The sequence below is a fragment of the Callospermophilus lateralis genome, chromosome 10 (assembly GCF_048772815.1).
Source record: "Callospermophilus lateralis isolate mCalLat2 chromosome 10, mCalLat2.hap1, whole genome shotgun sequence".
In the NCBI taxonomy this organism is placed as follows: Eukaryota; Metazoa; Chordata; class Mammalia; order Rodentia; family Sciuridae; genus Callospermophilus; species Callospermophilus lateralis.
In genome coordinates this window covers 64,388,677-64,415,344 of record NC_135314.1, presented here as the reverse complement: position 1 = coordinate 64,415,344, position 26,668 = coordinate 64,388,677, and the positions used below count along the sequence as shown (strand labels likewise).

General features: G+C 34.9%; 1 protein-coding gene across 1 annotated transcript in view; it reads right to left on the bottom strand.

Annotated features, from left to right (window-relative positions):
* Positions 1–26,383, bottom strand: part of Cfap44 (cilia and flagella associated protein 44) — a 93,454-nt gene extending 67,071 nt beyond the window's left edge. The window contains exons 1-11 of the mRNA XM_076867016.2: positions 26,293–26,383; positions 23,059–23,196; positions 22,368–22,521; positions 17,690–17,852; positions 14,144–14,246; positions 13,030–13,246; positions 10,766–10,880; positions 7,531–7,695; positions 1,507–1,662; positions 1,146–1,193; positions 363–462 (exon numbers count right to left, since the gene is read on the bottom strand). Coding sequence (XP_076723131.2) covers positions 363–462; positions 1,146–1,193; positions 1,507–1,662; positions 7,531–7,695; positions 10,766–10,880; positions 13,030–13,246; positions 14,144–14,246; positions 17,690–17,852; positions 22,368–22,521; positions 23,059–23,196; positions 26,293–26,383 — 1,450 coding nt within the window. The remainder of the gene's footprint in view (positions 1–362; positions 463–1,145; positions 1,194–1,506; positions 1,663–7,530; positions 7,696–10,765; positions 10,881–13,029; positions 13,247–14,143; positions 14,247–17,689; positions 17,853–22,367; positions 22,522–23,058; positions 23,197–26,292) is intronic.
* Between the last annotated feature and the right edge of the window lie 285 nt (positions 26,384–26,668).

The following is a 26,668-nucleotide window of genomic DNA, read 5'->3' as shown; positions in this document are numbered from 1 at the left end:
GAAGAAGACAACTGATGACTCTCTGGTAGATTGGTTTCACCTTGGACAAGCTACACTGATTTGCCATAAATCAAAAAAGAAAAAAGATGATGGAAAAACTAGGAAGAGCATGAACATAGATAATATCAAAATGAATTTTCATGAGCAACTTAAAGAGCTTGAGTCTTCATTTTAATTTCTCACAATAACCTTGATGCTTTTCCACCCTCTCCACTCCACAGCAACCTACCTCACCTGCACTCCCAAAGGGAAAATTTTTTTCCCAAAGGCAAATTCTCATATGTTTTTAATTAACACATATAAAAAGTTACATTGAAAACAAAATAAGGCCAGATATATTTTCACTAGGAGTTCCCACTTACAGTCCAGGGCAGTTGTGGCCATGAGATAAGTGAGAGGAGAAGTAGCCATGGCTTCAATAGCTTCAGAATGAAAGGAAAAGAGACATTCTGGATCCTGGGTCTGAGAACAAACAACTTAGTTAATGCCAAAGACAAGGTGATGTATAATTAAGGTCAAGTTTATAGCAGTACAAAGAGAACCCTTTTACCCACATCTGATTTGTATTTGAATAGAAATAATAAGAAGCGGGCTGGGGTTGTGGCTCAGTGGTGGAATGCTTGTCTAGTGTATATGAGGCACTGGGTTCGATTCTCAGTATCACATATAAATACATAAAAATAAGGTCCATTGACAACTAAAATAAATTAAAAAAAAAGAAATAAGAAAAAGAATAACCAGTTAGAAAAAGCACTGTACTTTGAAATTAAGAAAACCAGATGGAGTGTTGGTTTTGTACAAATGACTGTGTGATTTTATGCAAGTTATTTCAAATGCCATAAAATAAAATGATGACCACTACCTGCCTACTAAAGAAGATAGCTTGAGCATCTCATGACATAATATAAATGAAAATCCCACATATTTACAAAAAGTGCATTGTGTAATGCTAGGCTTTGCCATTGCTACTTTCTGGACAAATTTGGCTATGAGACATACTTTTTATGTAAAAATCATAACAAGAGAGTCCAAGAGTATTGCATGTTTAGTAGATTTTTTATTGGAATAATGACCAAATTGAAGAAATATAAAGTATCTTTCAATGAATTTTTTACTATATAAGGTAAGGGAAAAGGATAACTTACGATATTTGAAAAACTAAGGTCAAGCTTCCATATGGCTCCATTGGCATCCTAAAAAATTAAACACTTAAATGTGTTAAATTTTTTCATTTTGAATTTTCATCAAATTAAAAATATTTCCTTCTATTTTTTAGTTAAAGTAAAAACAAACAATAATATCAAAAGCTTACATATATTATAAAGTGTAATTGGCATTTAATAAAAGCAACTTGTATATACTTTAGAATACAACCACCCAATAAGCAAAGCAATCTTATAATACTTATAGTTAAAAGGACATCCAATCCAGACAATCAATTATACTACTCTTTTAATTTTATATCTTGTTGATTTTCAAAAGCCCAGAGAGAACAATGCAACTTACCTGAGCCAACCACAAGTTATATCCAGGTGCATTTATTTTTATCAGAGAAAATAGTTTGACATTCTTATCTACTTGAAGTTCATTAATAGGCTCAATCTCCAATAATCCAGTATCATCTACAGTATCAGCAGTGTCTATTGTCTCAAAGTCCCATATCTTGTAAAATTAATAAGAAAATAGTCAATCAGTAGTTTCATTTATTTCTAAGCCAGAAGTTACAACTTTTTGCAAAAGTCATACTTGTTACATGAAAATTAACAATGAGTAGGAGTAATTACAATACCACTAAACCTGACCTCTGAAATCTTATTCTGAACTGAGGTATAAAAAATCATTCTAAGGGCTGGGGGTGTGGCTCAGTGGCAGAGCACTTGCTTAGCACGTGTGAAGTATTGGATTCGATTCTCAAAACCACATACAAATAAATAAATAACAAAGATCTGTTGACAACAAAATAAATATTTTTTAAAAAATCATTTTAGTATCCTTTATATGTGAAGAGATTAATGATAAAGTACTATATTTTGGGTGGGATGGTACCAGGGATTGATCTTAGGGGCACTTGACCACGAGCCACATCCCCAGGCCTATTTTGTTTTATTTAGAGAGAGGGTCTCACTAAGTTGCTTTGCACCTCACCTTCGCTGAAGGCCGGCTTGGAATTTGCGATCCTCCTATCTCAGCCTCCCAAGCCGCTGGGATTAAAGGCATGCACCACCAAGCTCAGTGAGAAAGTACTATCTTACATAATAATTTTAATTTGCCTGAAAGGAGCTTTATTGGAAGGTTTTTTGTTTATAAAAAGTGTCCATAAAAAGTAAATAATTCAGTTGTTCAGCAAGACATTATAGTGAGCCTTGTTTTACATACACCAGAATGCCTCTGGAAGGGGAAATATACTCTTGTGTAGTGATTCAAGTATTATCTTAATTGTAAGTTGAGAAAACACATGTAGATGATGGCTTCATAAAAAAATAAAAGTTTCTGTTCCTTAAAGAAAATGTGGTGTACGTATACACAATAGAGTTTCATTCAAACATAAAAAAGAACAAAATTATGCTATCAGCAGGAAAATAATGGAACTGGAAAGCATCATGATAAATGAAATAAGTTAGACTCAGAAAGTCAAGGGTCACATATTTTCTCTCACATGTGAATGCTAAAGAGAAGACGGGGGTGGCGGGGGGAAAGGAGAGGGGAAAGTCTCATGAAAATACAAGTGAGACCAGTAGGGTAGATGAATGTGATCAAGGGGATGAAGGATAAAAGGCCAATAGGAGGTACTGGGGAATGAAATTGATCAAATTATGTGATGTGCATGTAAGAATATGCCACAATGAAATCCATTATTCTCTAAAATTATTATGAGCCAATAAAAAAATTATTTAAAGAAAATGCTTCTCTTCCTTAATACCAATTTATACTCTACTATCTCAGATAAGGATAGTTGCTCCTTGGGAGGAGAGTCCAGAATACCATAGGAGGCTGAAGGAGCACTGTCTCACTTCACCATGGATGGCAGAGACTCAGAAGGACTTCCGTTAAATGCCAACTCTTGCCCCAGATAGATCTGTTCACATACCCTGCCTGCCATGTTATCCTAGACCCAAACTATAAGCAAGTAACTTCTGGAAGATTGTTATTGTCCCATGGATTAGCCTGGTTGGGTGGAAAAGGCCAGATTCTAGGAGCAGACAAATCCATGGCAATTGGGGTAGGTTTTCCCTTGAAGGTAAAGGGTAGAGATTTACAGTCTGAGGAATGAAGACATGAGGGTAGGCTTTGAAAAGTGAAACAAATTTAGAAATGAGGGTTTTCAAGATGGTGGAATAGAGCAGGTTGCTTTTCTGGCCATTCCATGGAGTGAAAATAAGAAAGCAGACAGGCAGCTTCTCAGCAAAATGGGAGGAGGGTGAGGATTGAAGCAGGAGAATTTCGAGTTCAAAGCCAGCCTCAGCAACTTAGCGAGGCACTTAGCAACTCAGCAAGACCCTGTCTCAAATAAAATATTTTAAAAGGGCAGGGGATGTGGCTCAGTGGTAATTGTTCCTGGTTTTAATCTCTGGTAACAAAAAATGGTGGGGAGGGACTTCTGAAATTTAATACTGGACATTCAAAAGTAAATCAGGAACTCAAGAGGTTAGATATTAATAATAAGATAACCACAAAATCTCCAGCACTACAGCTGTTCCTACAGCTGGGGGCACCAGCCAATGCAAGTCCCTATATGAGCACAGTGGAGGGATGAGGAAATTAAAGAAACTGACATTTTTAAGAGGACTGAGGCATGTCTGGGTACAGAGAGTTTAGAGATCAAAGACATTGACCTACTAAACTGAAAAACACATGGCACACTAGCCTTAAACAGAAAAGAAACCGCATCTCCCCCAGTGGTGTGCAAAGGACAGAGGAAGAAACCATTTTGTAATCACAGTACAGAGACCAGCAGCTGAGGGAGTTGAGACCAGGCAAACCTGAATCTAGCCAAAATACAGGCCTGGCAAACCCACCCTTTACTATATAGAATGTGCCTAAGTGACTAGGAGATTATCAAATGTGGAGAGAAGTTTACACAAGGGACAACTGGTCATGGAAACCCCCCTGGCTCTCTTCTCATCCCTCTAATCCAGCTGCTTACAGGACCCTCTGGGAGAGACATGCTTGGCTGAGAATTCAAAAGGGTAAGGGTGGAGACTGAACCTCAGACCAGGAAACTTGGGGTCTGCAGCTGATAACATGGACTAAGAATTGGCTCCTCCACTATGCAAGTGGAATCCAGGGGAGAGCCTGGGGTGCAGTGTTCCAGAGTGGATTGGTAATTGCTGGATCCTAGAGGCGCTCTGACTTAAAATCTCAAAACCATTTGACATCCAGTGAAGAGCCTACCTAAAGCCTAACCCTCCCTCCAGGAGTTCCACCTACTGGAATTACTTCTCTCACCCTAGCAACCCTGCCCGGAGGGGAAGCATCATACTTCAGACAACCCCATCTAACAGCCAAGAAGGAAAACTGAGCATCTTTTGAACAAATGGAAACAATTCTTTCACTTTTCATGGAGACCTTTTTTTTTTTTCTTTGTTCTTTTCTCTGTTTAATTGTGACCTTAATGGTTCATGGACATTTATACATATTTAAATGTGTTTTTATTTCTTTCCTCATTTCTAGCATTTTAAAAAATTTATTTATTTATTCTAATTTGTTACACATGACAGGAAAATTCATTTCAGTTCATAGTACACAAACGGAACACAATTTTTTATTTCTCTGGTTGTACACAAAATAGACTCACACCATTCATGTCTTCATACAGGTATCTAGGGTGATGATGTCCATCTCATCCCACCATCTTTCCTACCCCCATGCCCGCTCTCTACCCTGCCTCCCTTTTGCCCTATCCAAAGTTCCTCCATTCTGCCCATGCTCCCCGGCCCCACCTCCACCCCCATTATGGATTAGCACCAACTTCTCAGAGAAAACATTCAGCCTTTAGTTTTTTGAGATTAGCTTACTTCACTTAGCATGATATTCTCCAACTCCATCCATTTACCTACAAATGCCATGATTTTATTTTCTTTTAATGCTGAGTAATATTCCATTATGTATATATACCACAGTTTCTTTATCCATACATCTATTGGTTCCACAATTTAGCTATTGTGAATTGTGCTATTATAAACATTGATGTGGCTATGTCCCTGTAGTATGCTGTTTTTAAGTCCTTTGGGTATAAACCAAGAAATGGGATAGCTAGGTCAAATGGTGTTTCCATTCCAAGTTTTCTAATAAATCTGCATACTGCTTTCCAGATTGGCTGCACCACTTTTCAGTCCCACAAGAAATATAAGAGTATGCTTATATCCCCACATCCTCACCAACACTTACTTTTTGCTTGTATTTTTGATAACTGCCATTCTGACTGGAGTGAGATGAAATCTTAGTGTAGTTTTGATTTGCATTTGTCTAATTACTAGAGATATTGAACATTTTTTATATATTTGTTGATGGATTATATATCTGAGAAGTATTCAATTCCTTGGCCCATTTGTTGATTGGGTTATTTGGGTTTTTTTTGGTGTTAAATTTTTGAGCTCTTTATATATCCTAGCAATTAAAAATTTGCTCCCATTCTGTAGGCTCTCTGTTCACCTCACTGATTGTTTATTTCACTGAGAAGAAGATTTTCAGTTTGAAATCATCCCACTTATTGATTCTTGATTTTATTTCTTAAGTTTTAGAGGTCTTATTAAGGAAGTAGAGGCCTAATCCAACATGACGAAGATTTGGAGTACTTTTTTTTTTCTATTAGGTGCAGGGTCTCTGGTCTAATTCTTAGGTCCTTGATCCATTTTGAGTTGATTTTTTTGCAGGATGAAATATAGAGAGCTAGTTTCATTCTTTCACATATGAATATCCAGTTTTCCCAGCACCATTTGTGAAAAAGACAGTCTTTCCTCTATGCTTTTGGTGCCTTTATCAAGGATCAGATGATTGTATTTAAAAAAAATTATTAGAGCATTATAATTCTATGTAGGACTTGGGTTCATTTTGACAAAATCAAAATCATACATGGAAGGAATTTGATTGCAAGCCCATTTATCACCTTTTCCTCCCCTCTTTTATCCCACTATTCTCTTTCCTCTATTCTATTAATCTTCCTTTCTTCTATATAAACATAAAAGTGAAATTCCTTTTTGCATCTTTATGTATGAATATAGCATGATTTTGCTAAATTCATTCCATTTATTTTCCCCTTTCCTTTCTTTCCTCCCTCTCATTCTCCCACATCTACTCCACTCATATTTCCTGTATCTTTATGATATTTGATCCCTTCCCCCACTGTGTTCTTTCCCTTATTCTGCTCTAGCTTCCATATATGAGAGAAAACATTTGGACTTTGATTTTCTGAGTCTGGCTTATGTCACTTAGCATGATTTTCTCCATTTCTTTCTATTTACCAGCGAATGCCATATTTCATTTTTCTTTGTGGCTGAGTAAAACTCTATTATACATATATACATACCACATTTTCTTAATCCATGCATCTACTTATGAGCATCCAGTTGATTCCATAATTTGGCTGTTGTGAATTATGCTGCTATAAACACTGAGGTGGCTTTATCACTGTAGAATGCTTATTTTTGTTTTTTGGATAAAGACTGAGGAGTAGAATAGCTGGGTCATGTGGTGGCTCCATTCATAGTTTTTTGAGAAATTTCCACACTGCTTCCCAGTACTATTTCTTAAATTGTAATATTATTTCTGATAATATTTCTTAAAGGATGTCAAGAGAATATTATCATTTTCTTATGAAAGGTCCCAGAAAGAACATGTAACAAATGCAAATCACAAAAGTACACATTGGCTATCAAGAGGGAGGTACATATTCACAGAAGGTGCTGGGTGGGTAGGAGATCTGCAACAGAACAGCAACCATGGGACTTAGATGCAGAAACAATGTATCAGCTTAACACAGGCTTTAAGCAGAATAGCATCCACAAGTGAAAGCAGGCTAGTTCCTTTGGTGTTAGGAGCAAGGAGAATAAGCACCCAAGGGCAGACCCACCAAATATATTTGTATCAGCTCACCAAATATATTTCTAATTGTTATTCTCAGTAAGAGATAGCAAAATTTTATCACTTTTGTTTTCAGAAAATGACCCATTCATACTGGGCATTTTGGAATAACACAGCCTTTCCTTTTCTGAAACTATTATTTCATCAACTGAACCCCAAAAGAACAAGAGGTCCCCTCAGAAAGTTTCAGTGCTAAGACACAGAAATTAATCTTGACAAGAATGCAAATGTTCCCCACATGAGAAGCATTGTTTAGAAAGGGCTGATCTTGGGAATAAATGACAACTGATTTCCTTTACCACGTGAACTTTATGAGAAATGAAAATCTGACGAAACCACCTGAAAAGGCAGCTGTGCTACTATGCCTTCAACACCACCCTGAAGAAATTATTTGAATGATCTGCAAGTCTTACACATGGGTGTAACTGTCCAAGCATCAAGAAAACTTACCCTAATACACCCATCTGACCCAGCAGTGATAACTTCTCCCTCATCCAGCATTATCTGGTTAATGGGACCATGGTGACAAGGCTTCATTCCAGATCTACAGAGCTCCACTTTGATGAGACTGGCTTCCCAAAGCAGTAGGTTGCCCCATTCTGACCCTGAGAGCACCTGGCAAGTGTGCAGAAGGAAAGAGACGTCACTAAAGCAGATGACTATATACATATATATATATTTATGTCTCAAATAGTAGGTGATATTTGTCTCAAATAGTAGGTGAGAGTTACTTTTACAGGTGATTTGCTTTGATTATGTAAAATGTTTGAATATGGGAAAATAAGAAAATGCAGAAATAAAAACCCACTACCCCAGACATAACCTCATAACTCCAGAAAAACCCATTTTGATGTATATCTTTCTAGCATTACGAATAGTTTTGCATCACTGTGATTAGGATACATGTTATTGGCAATTTTTCAATATGTATATATGTAGATTTCTTTGTACATTTCTTAAAGGTCTAATCCAAGAGTAAAATTACTTGATCAAAAATTAGAGATGTGGTTAAAGTCCTTGATAGGTGAGATTCTGCATTTTAAGTACAATACTATCAAATTTTATAAGATGTTAGATAAGTTGTGAGGCTGTTACTGAACTGAGAAGATTATAGCATAACAGTATCTGATTTCAAATAAGGATAATATCTGGAACCACTTCAAATTAATTTATTAAATCAGCATTCCCACTGCTTGTACACTTAACATTTATTAAGTTATTTAATGCTAAAAAACATGAACTAGGGGTTGGGATTGTGGCTCAGTGGTAGAGCGCTTGCCTAGCATGTATGAGGCATTGGGTTCAGTTCTCAGCACCATATATAAATAAATAAAATAAATGTCCATTGATAACTAAAAAATATTTTTAAAAAAGCATGAATTAGGTACATTTATAATCTATACCATATACAGTTGTGCATGGTGGATACTTTATTTTTCTCAAAAGAAACAACTCTTTTTTATACCCACCAAAAGAATGATATGGGCCAATGCTAACCCATTATTATCCCTATTTTACAGAGGAGAGACCTGAAGCACAAAACAGTTAAGTAACTTGCCCAAAATTACTCAGAGGAGTTAGGATCCCGGTCTAAGCACATGACTCAACCCTCCTAACTACACTGCGTCAGAAGGGAAATCCTATAGTAAAGTGTCATATGAGTTTGCTTTTCTCTAGGACCCCTGGCAACTTTTAATCCAAAAGTATTTGTTGAGAATCACCCCGAAGAATTTCTGGATGCAGAGAACTTTGACTAGAAAGGTCATATTTTCATAGAGCTTGTGTGAAGACTGATGTTCCCCATGATGCCCTCTGGTGGAGGAGGCTTTGGCCTTATTTTTGCCTGCCAGCTCAAGGGTTCTCTACTCCCACCACCCCTCCACTGGAGGAACTGATGACTGTACAAAGGATTTTTACCTACCCTGCCTCTATTGCCTATTAATTATTAAGCCTTGGTCACTTGTAGTGGTATCTTTAGACTTGTTTTCTTCTTTTTTTTTTCTACAGTATTTTTAAATTGCCACAAAATAATTCTACATATTTATCGGGTACAGGGTGATAATTCAATATATGTACATGATACACACATGATGAGTAATGAGCATATCAGGGTATTTAGCATTTCATTATCCTAAATAATTTGTCCTTTCTCTGTGCTGGGAAGCTTTGAACTCTTCTTTTTTAGTTCTTTATAAAACACATAATAATTTCTTGTGCCATAGGACTTAGAACTTATTTCTTTTTTATAATTGTGTTTTGTTGCCCATTGTCCAACTACTCTCTACTCCCTGCTCCCCTTCTTTTTCCTAGCCTCTAGTGACCACTATTTTACTTCCATTTACTTAAATTAACTGCTCCATATCTAAAGCCACCAGAGGTGACCAAAACCTATGAGGCATTTGTTTCAGAAGTGTCACTCTACCCAGCTTCCCTTTCTATTGGTCCTGAGAAGTTAAGGCCTTCATCATCTCTTTTCAGATGATGGTAACATCTCCCTTCCTAGCTTAACTCTTTGACTCACAATTTCCCTTCCTCTAATCCATCTGGCATTTTATTAACAAATTTGTCCACTTCTTCTTTCATTTGTAACACTACTTTGCCAATGTATGAAATTCTGCCTTGCTGTTAAACTCCCAGTGCATTAAGATCCAATCATACTTCTCAACTCAGCATTTGCACTCTTTCCCAGTATTAATGTCTTATTCCTTTCTGCTCTATAAATATCCAACATTTATTCCTAGCCCTAAATATTTCGTTTTGTGACTTTATCATTCAAAATAATTTCTTTCTCCCTTACATCTACACAAACTCTACCGAACCTTTTCCAAAATGTATTTTGTACGATGTTCTTTACAAGGGTTGTACTAATCTTAATTCTTAAAATATTTACAATTTGAAGCTAGAATGATTTAAGATCATCTTATAAGTTTGGATATACACTTCAATTGGCATCCAAGAATTTTATTTTATTTTATACACAATGTGTTTTGAATTGAGACTATTCCATTTGGTAGATACCTAGACCATTTGGTTTCTTGAGGTTACAGTAATATTATAACTGAAATAATCACAGTAGTACTATATAACTCATTCTACTCAGAAATCAAATAAAATATTAATGGAGAACTGGTCCTAATTAGCTATCATTTCATGAAATAAGCCCATAAGTTTTATAAAAGGAAGAGAGGAAATGAACTAACAATATTAAAGAATAAAATAACAGATTTAATTACAGCACTACAGATGTCCCTACAAAGCAGCTTGATCTTCCTGATTAATAATCTGACAATAAAAACAAAAGTCATAAGAGTGTACATAATCTCTGACCCAGTATTTCCTCTTAGAGCATTATAGGAAAGAAAAAACAGGAAAAAGGTTAAGTAATTCTGCTATTCTGTGATATAATTATGGCACTGTATTAATACATGAAAATGCTTAGTTACTTTATATATAATATTTAGCAAATATCTATCATAATTTGGATTATGATATTTTCAGAATATATTTTAATTACGACAGATAACCTGAAAAAGTAACACTAAATGTTCATTACATTGACAAGTATAATATCTGTTGTTCTTATTGGCAGAACTTCTTAGAATATATTATGTGTTTTTATATATGTGTGCTTTCCTATGTGTACTTGAAAATAATTTTATTATTGTACAACAGCGGCTATACTGACCTTCCCATCTGGGAGTTCCATGTAGCCTTCAATATCAGTAGTAGTTGTTTTGCCAAATCGACCTAGTGATCCCTGCAACTTGAGCCCAGTGAATGTATAAGCCATTTCCCAGAACCTGCACACAAACAAGAAAGAGATCAAATCTACTTTGAGTAAGTTTTACTCATTTTTATTTTGTATGATCCAAATACTTACATATTTCATGATCACATACATTATTTCATTTATTCATCTGATCAATATGTAGGAAGTATCTACTACCTGTCAGGCAAAGCTCTATGCAATATGAATTTAGCAATAAGAAAAACAGAGAAAAAAATATTTTGTATTATTGTGCTGTTTGATTCAGCAGCCACCAGCCACAACTAACCATTTGAATTTAAAGTAATCAGCATCAAATAAAATTAAGAATTCGTGTTTCAGCCAGTTCAGTCAATTTTAAGTGCTCAATAACTGCATATGGCTGGTGACTCCTATATGAGACAACAAAGAACATTTAGGCCTGGAAGAAAGTTCTAGTGGACTGTACTGTGCTAGGGGATATAAAAGTTTACCCCCAACGTTTTAACTTACTAGCTGTGTGCCTCTGAGTGATTTTATTGAAGATAGCATGCTTTTATTTTCTCATATATAAAATGAGAATATTAGTAATATCTATCTTATAAAACTATTGAAAAACTCTTAGTGCAATCAGTACATGTTAGTTAATACTAACATTTTCTTATTAATAATTTAAACACATAGACAATCAGAATGCTAAAGATTAGCAAAAATAATCTGGCTAACCAACTAGATATAAAACAGAAAATGGAAAGCATCAATAAGCCAGTAATACAAAGCCAAAAGTCCAGATTACCAACATCTCCAAAGGTATTGTAGATCCCCAATCATATAATTCCATGTATTCTCTTTCTTTCATATCACTTCACATATGAAGTTAATTATTCAATGTTTGTCTTTCCCAAAAGATTCAATGCACACAAAATATAAAATGAGAAGAAAAATTTAGCCTATAGCTAGCAGAGAGTTTCTTTAGAATTTCCTCCAAGATTACATTTAAAAATCTGTTTGGTTTTTCTGTATTTCTAACTGGTTAATAATATAAGACCAAATATAAATTGGGACAAGAGGAATTTGAGATAGAAAAATGTCTTTCTCTTAAAGAGACACTGGGGTGGGTCGCAGTGGCACACTGCAATCCCAGGGGTTCGGGAAGCTGAGAAAGGAGGAATATGAGTTCAAAGCCAGCCTCAGCAACCCAGCAAGACCCTGTCTCTAAATAAAATACCCCCCCCACACACACACACACACAAAAAAAAAGGACTGGGGATATGGCTCAGTGGTTAAGCACCTCTGGGTTAAATTCCTGGTTACCCACCTCCCAAAAAAGAGACACTGAGAATCAGATTATGGGCAGCTCTGGGGTAATGATAGAAGGGTGTTAAATAAATGCATGGGACAGGATGGGAAAAAAATAGAGAAGGATAAAATCATTCCATCCTGGAAACAGACAAGGGCATGACACAGTGAAACGAGCATGGAATTGGAGCCAGTAACCTGAGATCAAGATAAGGTTCTGGGCTGGGGTTGTGGCTCAGTGGTAGAGCGCTTGACTAGCACATGTAAGGCACTGGGTTCAATCCTCAGCACCACATAAAAATAAATAAATAAAGGCATTGTGTCTATCTACAAATAAAACACACACACACACACACACAAAAAAAAATTAGGTTCTGCTACATTCAGTACTGAGGGTCCCCCGTCAGGAATAATAGAAATTGTGAAAACTGAGTTGCTCCAAATAAGAAATTTAATAGTGTTGTGAGAACTCAATGTGAAGTTAAAAACATCATACCAAATTTAGTTATTAAAACTCTATTCAGGGATGGGGGTGTGGCTCAGTGGTAGAGTACTTGCCTCACATATGTGAGGTACTAGGTTCAAATCTCAGCACTGCGTGTAAATATATGGATGAAATAAATGTTCATCAACAACTTTAAAAAGTGCTATTCAAATTTTTAGGAGGTGATGCTATGAGAAGACAATAGGCTAACGTTAAAGCCTTCCTTTCATCTCTGCTCTCCTCAGAAGTAAAATTCCACACATCTAATTAGAAAAGGTACACCACTAGTTAATTTTAAAAATATACATTTGGAAATTATCCTAACTTTCTTAACAATATAAAAAATGTCTCAGGGCCTTAGATCTCCTTAGAAAATACCTTTGTAATATGTGTCAGCATTTCTATTCATCCCCCGACCTACTTGATGTGGCCTGATCCTGCTGTAGTAAGCTGCTCATCATCTTCAGGATTGAAAGTAACCTTAAAAACGTCCAGAGAAAAAGCTTTTTTCCGCAGTATGGGTTGTTCTTCTTTCCAATCCCAAATGGTCAGTGTGTAATCAGGGGAGCTACCAACAGAGGCCAACAAGGTACCATTGTAGTTAAAGTCCACATAGGCATATGCCTTTTCAGTTCCATCTGGAAAGATGAATAGGAATCTAGTAAATAAGGGCAATAATTATTTCATCATCAAAAAGTGTATTAAAGAGAGAAAGAGAGATCTTGTGATATATATTAATGTAAGAATGCCAAGAATTCCCTTGAAGGAGCAATTCCAAAATCATCTATCACCCTGGGTTTTTAGAATAGATTACATAATACAAAGGGGAGGGTGGAGAAGTCATATTCATATTTTGTATGAGAAAAATTTTGTGAGCATGTTCATCTTCTGGAGGAAGGGAAACACAAAAGTATATTACATAATAGAGAAAAATCAATCTATGATTTAAAATTTGTCAAACAACAACACCAAAAACAAAAATTGGCTGCTGAAATGAATTATATGAAAAAGGTAAGTATAAAATAATTTGATGATTAATTTTCTACTGGAGTAGAACCTAATTAACAAGTTATAAGTATGGCCACAGAGAAAATTCAATCCTCTAGTTATTCATCAATGTTCTAGTTATTCAATTAAATAATAATCTAGATGTTACTGTAAAGGGATCTTGCACATGTAGCTAATAACCATCATTAGTTGACTCTAAGTAATGATTGTCCTTGATAATCTCATTGGGCCCCTGGCCAACAAGTTGAAAAGCCCTGGAATTAAAACTGAGAATTCCCCGAAGAAGAAATTCTAGCTGACTGCTACCATTAATTCCTTCCCCAGAGTTTTCAGCCAGCAGGCTTGATCTACAAATTTCATACTTACTACCCTCCACAATTGTGTAAGCCAATTCCATTAATACATCTCTTTTCCATTTCCTACTAATTTGATTTCTCTGGAACACCCTGATTAATTCAATAATCTCATATATGCAGAATGTTGTTAACCTTGAACATGGAATATTTAAAAGATTTTACTAGACTTACCTTGAAGGATTCTGTAGGGCCTCAGAGAAGGATATTCATAGATGATAATCTTTGGAAAACTCCCTTTTTCAGCTACTGTGAAGTAAGTTTTATGTGGATGAACCTATGAAAAAGAGAATCTTACTAAAATATTAAAAGGAAGATTTTCATATACATAATTCTATTAATATAGTACTCAGTGACCATTCTTTTATAACTTATTAATTAGGATCTACTCCCATAGAAAACTAAAACTGGGCATCTGATAATCACCAGAGGGATAGAATTTGAATTGAAAATCAGAAGAAAGTAAAGATGAAACTTTAAGTTTTACTTTCATTAAGACAGTCATTTTTAACTTTATAATTTTTTAACTGTCATTAAAGAAACTAGAACAATGGCTCTCAATCCTTAACGTACATCAAAATCATTTGAAAAGCTTATTAAAACACAGTCTGGAAGCCCTTACACTAGTGTTTCTGATTCAATGGGTCAGGGCTGAAACTTGAGAATTTATATTCACATTTCTAACAAGTTCAAGTGTGATGTCTATGCTGCTGATCTGGGGACTATGCCTTAAGAACCACTAAATTGGATAAATTGTTTTCCTTGCAAATTTTCTACACAAAATTTAGATACATGCCAATCTAAATTTTGTATAGGAAATTTCATGGAATGTATATGTCTGGGTCTGTTTTCTGCTACTATGGCAAAATACCTGAGGCTGAATAACGAATGGAAATTTGTTCTGGAGAGTAAAAAAATCCAAGATTAAGGAACTACATCTAGTCTTTCAGGTAGCATCATCCCATGGTAAAAGGTCAGAGGGCAAGAGAGGGTAAGAGCAAGAAAGCAAGAGCAGGCCAGATTCACTTCTATAATAACCCTCTATCTTTAAAAAAAAAAAAAAAAACCCAGAATTCTGGGTTGTAACAAATTCTCCAGGCCAAAAAAATAAATTAATTAATTAAATAATCCATTCAAGCCCTACTCATTCCTTATTAGGCATATTTCTCAACACTGTTGCATTGGAAATTAAGTTTCTAATGCATGAACTTCGGAGGACACATTCAAAGGTTAGCAGTATGAAACTCATTGTTTCCAGAGTAGATTATATCCCAATTTTTAAATATTTACCTTGGACAAACTTACCTAAAATGACTGTAAACGTAACAGAAGTGAGAAAGATACAATATTTATAAGCCAGACACAGGAAAACATAATAAACAGCCTGGATAAACTATTTGCTTCAATGTTTTAAATAATAAACACATATTAATTAGATAGAATTATATATTCATTTTGTTATTTTTGTTCACTGATCAGTCAAAATGCAGGAAGAACAAAATAGTAAAAAATAGAAATAAAAGTAGGGTGTTATAAGAATAAGCTATTTTAAATGTATTGTATTTATAAAATTCTATCTTCAATTACTGTTTTGCAACTCCTGATTACATATCTAAAGACAAGGAGCTTGGTTCTCAGACACAGATGGCAAGTCCTGTTACCCAAAACAATGTAGTAGCTTTTTTTCTTCCACTCTCAGGATAAGATCTATGATCAGTCAATTTCCTACTGGCAAGCTCTTATCCTGTGACTGAAGTAAATACTTCTCACTTTATCTAAAAATAGGCTCAGGTTGAGAGGAGGGACACTCAATGAGATAATGGTAACACCGAATACAACCAGCATTTATTGAGTGCTTACTATGTACCAGACACTGGTCTAAGTTTAACATGCATTAATTCTATAAATTTCACATCAATCACAGTATTATCATTCCCATCTTATTGATAAGCAAATTGAGGATCAGAAAAATTAAGTAATTGTCTGCAGTCATCCAGGCTGCAGTGTGGTAAATGTGAGAGGATTCAACCCCATATTGTGAATTCAACTAAGTTACAGGAGAAACAATTGAACCTTTCCAGACCTATTTCTAGAAGCTTTTTTAAAAGGTCGAACCTAGACTTGAATCTAGATTGTCCTTTATTCTAGAAATAATTGATAATTTAACTCTCCTACTAATGTGTTATTCTTTGGGACTTGCTGCTCACTGACCCAAGAAACAAATGAAAAAGGGAATGGGACTAAGAAATCAAAGATCCCAGGAGGCAGGGATAAGCAGTAGCACTACACCTGTCTAAATACTCAGTGACAAGGAAATTGTATGTAGGATATGTGACCACAGACACCTGGAGATTCAGATACCTGAATGGAGATTCCTTCACCTGTTTAGATCTTGTCCAAAGTAAGTAAAAACGTTTTTACCCCTTAGATTGGAAGCTGCTGTGGGTTTGAGTTTTGGGCGTTTTGCTTTCAGCAGAGACCTGGAATTAGTAAATTAACACTCAACATATGAATTCACTCTGCCTTTTCTGGAAGGTCATTTATAGGCACTAAACACATTTCTCACAGGTTTCTCATAGCCTTGCCAAAGTATTTCTCATCCTCAACTGAATAGGACATACCAGGTGACATATAGTGGAGGAAAGGCCTCCATCGCTATCTAGCTCTTGTACACATTATGAAAACCTTGTGGACATAAAACTGCTCACATCCAGGTAGATGAAAATTAAAATTAGCATCACTGCCCACACCACATCTCTGACTACTTGTCCTCAAATCAAATTATTTAATAACAAAATAGAAAATATAAAGATGACTAATGACCATAAAATGATAAATAAATTCATAATAATTAGAAGTTTTTTAGTCCTCTGCAAATAGTGTCTCAGGCTCATGATACTTTATGGTTTTTTTGTTTTGTTTTGTTTTGGTTTTTTATTTATTTTTTTTTTACTTTATGGTTTTGATAGATCTCCCTCCACAAAACCTATGACCTTCACATTGGGTTCATATTATTTGCACAGAACTATAGTCACACTATCATGTACTTTGTTAGATAACTTTTAAACCCTTTGAATTCATAGAGGCATAGATTTTTCTTTCTTTAAATCTTTCACTGTATGTTATATGTAGAATTGGATACTTGGTACTATATAATAAATTCTTACTGAATTTATTATTAACTAGTCTTAAAGTCCCTGAAGACAGGGACTTTTATCATCTGCATATGCCATATATAATAGATGATGATCAAGGAAAAAAAGAAACATGAAATTCTTTCACTTCGAACATCTCACGATATCCTATTTCCATAGTCAATCTATATATCATATCTGTGGGTCTCACATTCTCTTCCTGTTCTTCATTTCCTGCTTTGGAACCCAGATCAAGAAGCTCAAACACCTCCTCACTCAATTCCACTTCAAATCTAAGTGTGGAAAAAACCTGCACAGCTGTGTGAAAGTCACTTAACCTCTAAAGCCACAGTTTCTCCACAAAATGGAATAAGAATATAATGAAATTATTATTATCATATTGGTGGAGGCAGGGTCAGTGAATATAGTAATTGTAATCAACTTGAAAGCACCTTAGAATAAAGATGGCCGTGCCTCTTGTGTGATCCCTCAATACCATGCATAGTGTTGGCACCCAACAGCTTCTGTTAGTGGGTCCACAGAACAAGGAAATATGTTGTTTTCTTCTAAGATACTAAAGGCATACCCCAATGACACCAATTCCTTGACCACTGCTACTTCTCAGGTAGATCTGTTCTTTGGTTTTAAAATTAAGAAGAATCAGTTGGTTCCCAGCGATGTACAACATGGTATCGCTGTCTAGAAGCTGTAGGTTGGCTCGCTTTCTGCAGTCATAACCAAAAGAATGTCTGAGAGAAAGTTGCTAAGGAAAAAAAGTGAAACAAATGACCATCCTAAGATAGAAGATTGATGAAATATTTTAAAAATCCATAGTCTTAAGTAAAGATTCAAGGCTAAAGTAATTGATTTTTTTCCCTGAAACTCATAATTTTTTTATGTATTACTAACGCAATTCTATTTTTAAATTTAGTAAAAATTCTCATACACTGATTTAGTTACTATTTTAATTTTCCTAAAGGAATACTAAAAGCACATTAATTTTTTTTGTAATAGTAGATGTTAAACCAAGCCAGGAATGGTGGCATCTGCCTATAATCCCAGTGATTTGGGAATCTGAAGCAGGAGGATCATAAGTTCAAGGTCAGCCTGGAAAATTTAGCATGACCGTGTCTCAAAATTAAAAAATAAAAAAGGTAGAACTGTAGCTCAGTGATAAAGTATTCCTGGGTTCAATCCCCAGTACCACACACACCCAAAAAGATGTTGAACCTTCTGCTTAGGTATCATACACAGGGAAAACTGTCACCTAAATCATTTCATTTTCCCTTCTCTCATTAAAACTAAATCTCGCCATATAACATGGGACATAGTCCATGTCTTCAAAATCTTTGTACTTGATGTCTGACAGATGTATTGACTAATCATAGTAAAAAATAACATATAGGCCTTTTTCCCTGATGTTGAAAGACAAGATATTTAAAATTCTCACAGTTCTATAAAATTCTAATACAATATTTTAGAACACAAGTGCTGTAATAAACTAACATAAATGTAATTGAAATTTAATTCATTTAAATAATGAAAATCACTAATAGTATATAAATATATAATTAATAAGTTAACTCCTTCTTTCCACCCTTGTTAGTATGTGCATTGGTGTGGGGGCAATTATATACATGTTTATATTATAGAGTAAAATTATACTATACTTCAAAAAATGAATTTTAAAAAATCTGAGTTACATAAATATCCTTTAGGGTACATTGTTAATACACAAGTCAAATTAAAATAACCCAAGATATAAATATAATAAGTAAACTAAATGAGATGGATCTATGAAAAAATTAGAGTTAGCAGAAGAAATATTATACAACATATGCTAAGTAGATAGATTCCTAATTTATAAGAATTCATTTCTGAATACCAAAGTTGAAAGATCAATGAAAGAATAGTTCTTGAGCTCTTGCTTAAAAACAAATTATGATTTTAGAGGATTACAGGAGTTTTTCTTAGAAAAAAATTCAGAGAAAGAAATTATGTGAAACCTTTAACAAGAGAAGAAAATATACATTGTAATAAAGAATTGTTTAATATAATTTGAATAATGATGTATAAACAATTTATAACCAATTTTGTTACTTATCATCTAATAGATACATAGAAAGAGAGGATAAAACATTTCAGAACGTTTGCTCTATTCAAGAATAAAGAATTATATAAATTTATTGAAGACATAAATGCCTAAAATTTAATCTTATATAGAAATGTGAATGAATATGTGATTCAGAGATCTGAAGGACGCTATTCAGACCTCAAAACCTGGGACCTCATTAGCCATAGTGCAAATAGAGAGTTGGAGCTAAATTAAGATTTTCTGACCTTTATAGAACTTGGTATAGGGCAGTAAGTTTTGCCTACTGTCTTCTTGCATTTCCCTGAACTACTGCTCTCACCATTCCTACTTCCTTCTTTTTTTTTTCCTTTCTTTTTCTCTTTCCAGGTGCCAATATAATACTGTAGAGGGCTAAACATGTCAATACATGAGATTAGAAGTGGATTACCATCTCTTCACTAACTTGAGTCAATATTAGCAAAGATATTATCATTTATTTAAATCTTTAATTTCACAGGGGATGGTGGGAAGACTCCTTCTTTCATGTTGCTCCTCTGATCAAAGGATTTTTCAATTCCAGATTGGCACTACTATGAAACCAAAGAAACTAAATTACTATGTCAAAGAGACATCTACATTCTCATTTAATTGTAGTACTATTCATAATGACCAAGTAATGGAAGCAATAATCTACCAACTGAGGGACAAATCAAGAAAATGAGAAACATAAGCACAATGGAATATTATTGAGCTATAAAAAAGAATGAGATTCTGTCATTTGCAACAGCATGGATGAAACAGAAGATCATGATGTTAGGTGAAATAAACCAGGCACAGAAAGTCAAATACTGCATGATCTCACTCATACGTAGAATCTAAAAATTCTCACAGAAAGAGTAGAATGGTGGTTACCAAACACTGGGGAAAGGAGGGAAAGAGAAATGTGGAAAGGTAACCAATGAGCACTAAGTTATAGTTATAAAGGAGCGAGAAATTTTGGTGTGCTATTGCATAGCAGGGTGACTATAGGTAATGATAATACACTGCATTTTAAAAGCTAGAAGGAAAGACTTTTAATACTTTCACCATAAAGAAATGATATATGTTTGAGAAGATAGACATGCTTAACCTGATTTAAGCATTTCATGATGTATACATGTATCAAAACATTGCATGCTACCCCATAAATCTGTATGGTTTGGGTTTTTATGTATCAGTTAAAAATAAATTTTAAAAAATCCAAAAGGCCAGAATGCATGGGATTATACCTCCCCAAATTCTCCTCCTCTAAATTATATTAAGACCAGAAACTGCTTCTCATCATCTCTATTTCCCAGAATGCCTAGCACAGTGTCTTGAGCCAATTAGCTATTTCATATTTGCCAAATTAATGAATGCATAACTAGAGCCTGATCTTTTCTTTTTAACCCAGAGGTAATTGGCAGTCCCTCATCAGAGTTTTGAAAATATTAAATGTATTTTAATATTGCTGCACCTTCAAAACTCCCTCTTGCCTGTAATCCCAGCAGCTCAGGAGGCTGAAGCAGGAGGATCATGAATTCAAAGCCAGCCTCATCAAAAGTGAGGTGCTGAGCAACTCAGTGAGACCCTGTCTATAAATAAAATACAAAATAGGGCTGGGGATGTGGCTTAGTATCAAGTGCTCCTGAGTTCAATCCCCAATATCCTGCTCCAAGAAAAAGTTGAGGTCCTTCTTACTAATATGTAGAATATGAACACATTCTCTAATTAAGACTCACTTATCCTTGTTGTGAGTTCCCAGTATTGGGGCCCCGGAGAAGGCACATGTGAAAAACCACCTGGGAGGCTTTTTCAGCATACAAATGCCCAACTTCTCCACACAGAAATAGCACACTAAATCTACGAAGTCATCAGATCATTGTGTACTTCAGGAAAAGCTTCTGGAGAACTATGATATATCAGTCCTATTCCATTTTAAAATATCAGGCTAGAGGAAAGCAAACAGCCTGACTGCTGTCATAAACTTGTCCAAAGACAAAAAAGAACAACCCTAAAGAAAGAAAATTACAGCTACAAGATGATTTGGAATGAGTGAATTTAGTCATGTCTGGAATTGAACCAGAGTTAGAAGCTACATTAACAATGTATTCTATTTTTATGCAAAGGCACAACTGAATCAGGGAATATACCCCCTTTCTGAAAGCACACCTTTAATAAGAAGGTGGTCAGGCCATGTGGCAATAACCACTGCCTATCTGAAGTTGGAAGCATACTCAATTGCTAGCTGAGGACCACAGTTGAAATTATCTTTTAACCATCTGCCTCATAAACTAATATCATAAATGACAAACATTAAATCTTCCAGTCAGTTATCCCCACTTTCACAGACTCTTATTCTTCAGACCAATGAAAACTTGCTATTTTGTTCCCTATTTCCTCGGGATCATCTTCTCCAGTGACTCATCTGATACCTAATAAAGTATTAAAGCTTGAAGATGGCCACATCAGTGTTTTAAGAAGAGAGATCAAAGATTTAGCTTGAAAGGTTTTAGCAAAGGCAGGCCAGGCTGGTAGAAGAGGGAAGTGAGAATAAGAGGCCCCCTGCTCTCCTTCAAATCACATCTCACGAACTCCAGTCTTTTTCACCTGTACAAAGAAAAACATCATTTCTCTTTATAGTTATCTGGCATCAAATAAAAGTTTAGTTCAAATTAAGATCAAATGCTCTAAGGGCCAAGATTCTTAGAATTATCTAAGACAGAAGTTAGTAAATTGGGAGTTGGGGATGTAGCTCAGGTGGTAGCACACTCGCAAGGTGCTGGGTTCGATCCTCAGCACCACATACAAATAAAATAAAGATGTTGTGTCCACCAGAAACTAAAAAATAAATATTAAAAAATTCTCTCTCTCTTTTTCTCTTTAAAAAAAAAAGAAGAAGAAGAAGTTAGTAAATTGTTTCTATAAAGGGGAAGATAGTATGCATTTTAGGTTGTAGGGGCCAGATGGTCTCTGTTACAACAACTTAACTCCTATACTATTATGACAGTTATAGATAAGATGTAAATGTATGAGTGTGACTATGCTGCAATAAAATTTTATTTACTAAATCAGGGTAGAGGCTAAATTTGCTCCACAGGCTATAAGTTTGCCAACCCCTGACTCAAAAAATTAAATCCCCAAATTATGCATATGTAGCTAGAGTGGATACACAAGTACAAGAAAATCCAGTGGTATGTTCGAATTTGGAGTCACAAAAGGCATTGAGGCAAGTTCATTGTAATCATAAAAGAAGCTCTCTGATATTTTCTTCTTAGGCTCTTCCTCTGCTTCTTCTGCAGGTTGACCAGGGGGTTCCCGAGATGCTAAAACATTAAAATATTTTAACTAAGAAAGGTGTCTGGTGAATCCTAAAATTACATTTCCTAAACACAGGAGGAACATACATATACTGGCAGTATACTGGCAGTAAGTCCCACACTGGCCTGAACACAAGATACTACCTACTACTGAGCAATGGAGGAAGAGTGAACATGCTTATGGGAATTAGGGGTGGATGTTGAGCTCTGGTCATAGTTTCAACAGTTTCAAAGAATGATTTCCCATCAATTTCAAGGGAAAGTTGGTGAACTCTGATCTAGAGTAGAACACTCCTTAGATCACCTCAATTCCCAGAAGACTAAATATGAGAGCTCTATTTGTGAGCCTCAGAAATGGAATATTCAACTCCAAGCTCTTAAAACTACCTTACCTGACCGTACACAATACTTTTCCTTTTATTATCTGCACACATATCCCTACCTGCAAATTTTTCTTTCTCTGGATTTATAACTGTGCAATGTGACTCAGAAATTTATCCTTAAAACAGTAGCAATTACCAATAGAAAACTAAAAATATTTACCTGGGCCACTTTCTGTATCATCATATGGAAATGAACTTGAACTTCCTTCCAAGTCTTCCAAATCTGAATCTTCCTCAAAATATGATTCTTCCCCTTCAGTCAATGTGTCATCTGTGGTTTCTTCAAAACCATCTTTTGCTGGAGGTATTAAAAATAATGTTTTGATAATTTCTAAATTTCGAATTAAATACTCTCTTATTTCAAAGGTAGCTAAAACTTCCAATTTGCTCATGCTCTAAGTATAAGTAGTTTTCATATTCAAAAATTCCTAGAAGAATCGTTTCATTTGATCAGTCTTTTAACTTTAAAAAAATATGAAGCTCTTTTCTGTAAGTTCATTTCCATTTTCACTTTATTTCCAGTATATTTTCTATCACTGTATATTTACCAAAAAAGTAAATGATAGAGAAAAAAGAGATTAATATACTGTTACCATAATTTCAATTCAATTGGATTTTACCAACATTTATGAAGGATCTGTTAAGACAAAGACAATGCTATTCAAGAATGACCTATCTGAGTTTGATTATTTATCTTGGAAATTATATACCAGGACTAAGAATATTGGCTTCAGGACAAGCTAATAGGGAAAGAGAATTGGAATGGGAGTAGAAATGGTCCCAGAGATAAACCAACATTCAGATCAAGTCCAACCATGGGCATGGTTAAAATATACAATGTATATCTTTTAGATACTTTCACAACTTGAAAGGTAGGACTAGGGGTACTTTCAGAATAAGAAATGGTAAGTTCACCAGAATTTCCTAGTAGATCTATCTAAGATGAGGCTAAGAGACTAAGGACAAGGCCTGAAACTAATATGAATGAGACAGAAAAGCTGGGTCAAGCTAATTAGTTAGATAATAGGACACCATCTGGAGGAATGTACATTTGGATGGAAAGAAAGTAGTCCTGGGTACCTGAATAGGCTAAGCACCGAATGGCTTCCCCAAAAGTGGGCCCTGGGAAACTACTCTCCAAAGATTACCTGACCTCTTTTGGGGGGGACTATAGCAACCAAATACTATTTCTTCATTTTAAGATTAGGGTGTTAAAAGAAGTGTAACACTCTTTTTTTTTTTCCGGTGGTGGTGGTGGAATTGGGGACTGAGCCCAGGAGTATCTGAACTACCTCCCCAGCCCATTTTATTTTATTTTATCTTATTTTACTATATTTTAAAACATAGTCTCAACCAGGCTGACCACAAAGTTGTGATCCTCCTGCCTCAGCCTCCCAAGTAGCTGTGATTACAAACATGCACCACCATGCCTGGAAAAATCAATACTCAGAATCACCCCAACTAAAGGAGTTCCAACTGCCAGTAGGTGACTTAAAGCTGCCATGTAAGTAATGAGGTAATTACTGGTATAGGAAGAAGGAGTAAATATAGGTGGAGAGCAGATAATAATAACAATAATAATCATAATAGACAGTTCAAGGCTAAGGAAAGGATGCTGTCACTGAAGAAAAAGTAAAGTTTGGAAACAACACTAAATTTGCAAAAATTAGCAAAGCAGCAGATCTAAGCAATTTGGTAATTCCTAGAAATATCTTATAATTTTTGATAATTCCCAAATAGACTGGTGAATGACTCTCAGATTTTAAGTATAAATCAATAAGTATTTGCCTTTCTAGTCTTGGAAATAATCTAAATCAACATCAAGAAGGAAAAAACACAAACTCCATTTTTTGTTGTTGTTGTTGGAACTAGAAGCACTTTACACTCCAAGTCAAAAGTGGATATTGGGGAAAGCAAAAAAAAAAAAAAAAAAGAAAGCTGGTAAAATTAATGCATACTGAAGAAGAACAGGCACAGGAGGAAGGAGAGAGAGGTGATGAAGGAGAAAGCATTCCACAACAATAGATATAAAAAGGACTGGCTGGAATTTTTGTTTTATATGGCTCAGGATTTTATGTGTAATTTTCTTCAATATTTTTCTTCTCTTTAGCCAATGAAAACAGGAAGCCGTACGACTTTTTTTCAGGGGCTACCACAGAGATATACTACTTTCTATAAATAGTTTACCTCTACGATTTCTTGGTTTTCTTCTATGTTCTCTACGATATTGGGGATACAATGAGGAAGACTATAAGTGATATGATTGTGCCCATAGAAAATCCATGTGAACTATCCACAATTTATTATAATTTTAAAAAGTATATTATTTCATTTTACAAAAAAAAGAAAGAAAAGAAAGAAAGAAAGAGAGAGAAAGAAAGAAACAAAGAGAAAGAAAGAAAGAAAGAAAAAAGAAATGATTATAGTAGAAACTTCCCCTTTGGCCATTATGAGGTAGCAGGTACTTGATCACTCTCTACTATGATTGTGGAATTTATTTTCTCCTCAATTCTATTTTTGCTCCATGTATTTTTATGTTGTTATTAGGTGCATACATATATTTATGACTGTTATGTCTTCCTAATAAATTGATCCTTTAATATAGCCACTGCAGTCTTCTTACGCTTACTGTCTGCATGGCAAATCTCTTCACACTGCATTAGAGGATGTTGAGGAAAATTATTTCACATTATCATTTGGGGCTCTACTACTCATGATGGATGTGCTAATTAATGTGCTAAGCATAGGGCTAGGCCCCACTTGATAAAGCCTTCCCCTAAGAGGGTCAGACATAAGAAAGCAAGGTCCTGAGGCAGTGATAGACACAGGATCATTATCATTAAATCCATCCATGAAAAGCTGAAAGTAACATCTAGGAAATCTCTGCCAAAAAGTAGACAATTTGGGTCAGAAAACTAGGGAGAAAAGTAGAAATGAAAGATAACAATTATTAGTTAACTGGGCAAGAAAATTGAGGTTCAGAAAGCTACAGTAATTCCTCCAAGATCAAACATCTTTAAGTGGTAGACCCAGGGCTCAAAACCAAAGTCTAGCCCTTTCCACTACACTATATCAGAGAAGTCATTAAAGATTTAATTGGAACTCACAGGTGAATTCCAGACCAGATGTATAGGACAGGTTGTTTGTAATGAGATGACAGTAACTTCTTTGTGCCAGAAGCAGAAGATAAAGGATTAAAACACGTATTCTGCCCTTAAAGAACTTAAAGTTTGTAAGGAAATTAACCAAGTAAACAATTTCTATTCTATAAATATAGATATGTACTATTTAAAATTTTTTAAATTTTTAATTTAAAATTTATTATTTATTTACTAATATTAAAGTTATTTTACCTAAATTTAATAATAAAAGCATGTATATTATCTTTACTTACATTTTGATTCTGATTTACTAGACCGTTTATCACTACTTTTTGATCTATCTGATTTCCCCCCATCAGTATCCTGATCATTTGGTTCCTTCATGTCTCCTGTAAATGCAAAATTGAGATAGATAAAAGGACAATGCTATAAAATAGAAATTAATAGATTTTTTTCCCCTGATGAATTTTCCCATGTGTTGAAAATTCCATGTTTCGGATAGGGTTGTGTTTCATTGGTAGAGCACTTGCCTAGCATGTGTGAAGCACTGGATTCAATCCTCAGCACCACATAAAAATAAAAAACATAAAATAAAGGTATTGGGTTCATCTACAACTAAAAAATTTTTTTTAAAAACATGTCATGTTTGCAGGGTATCCAATATGACAC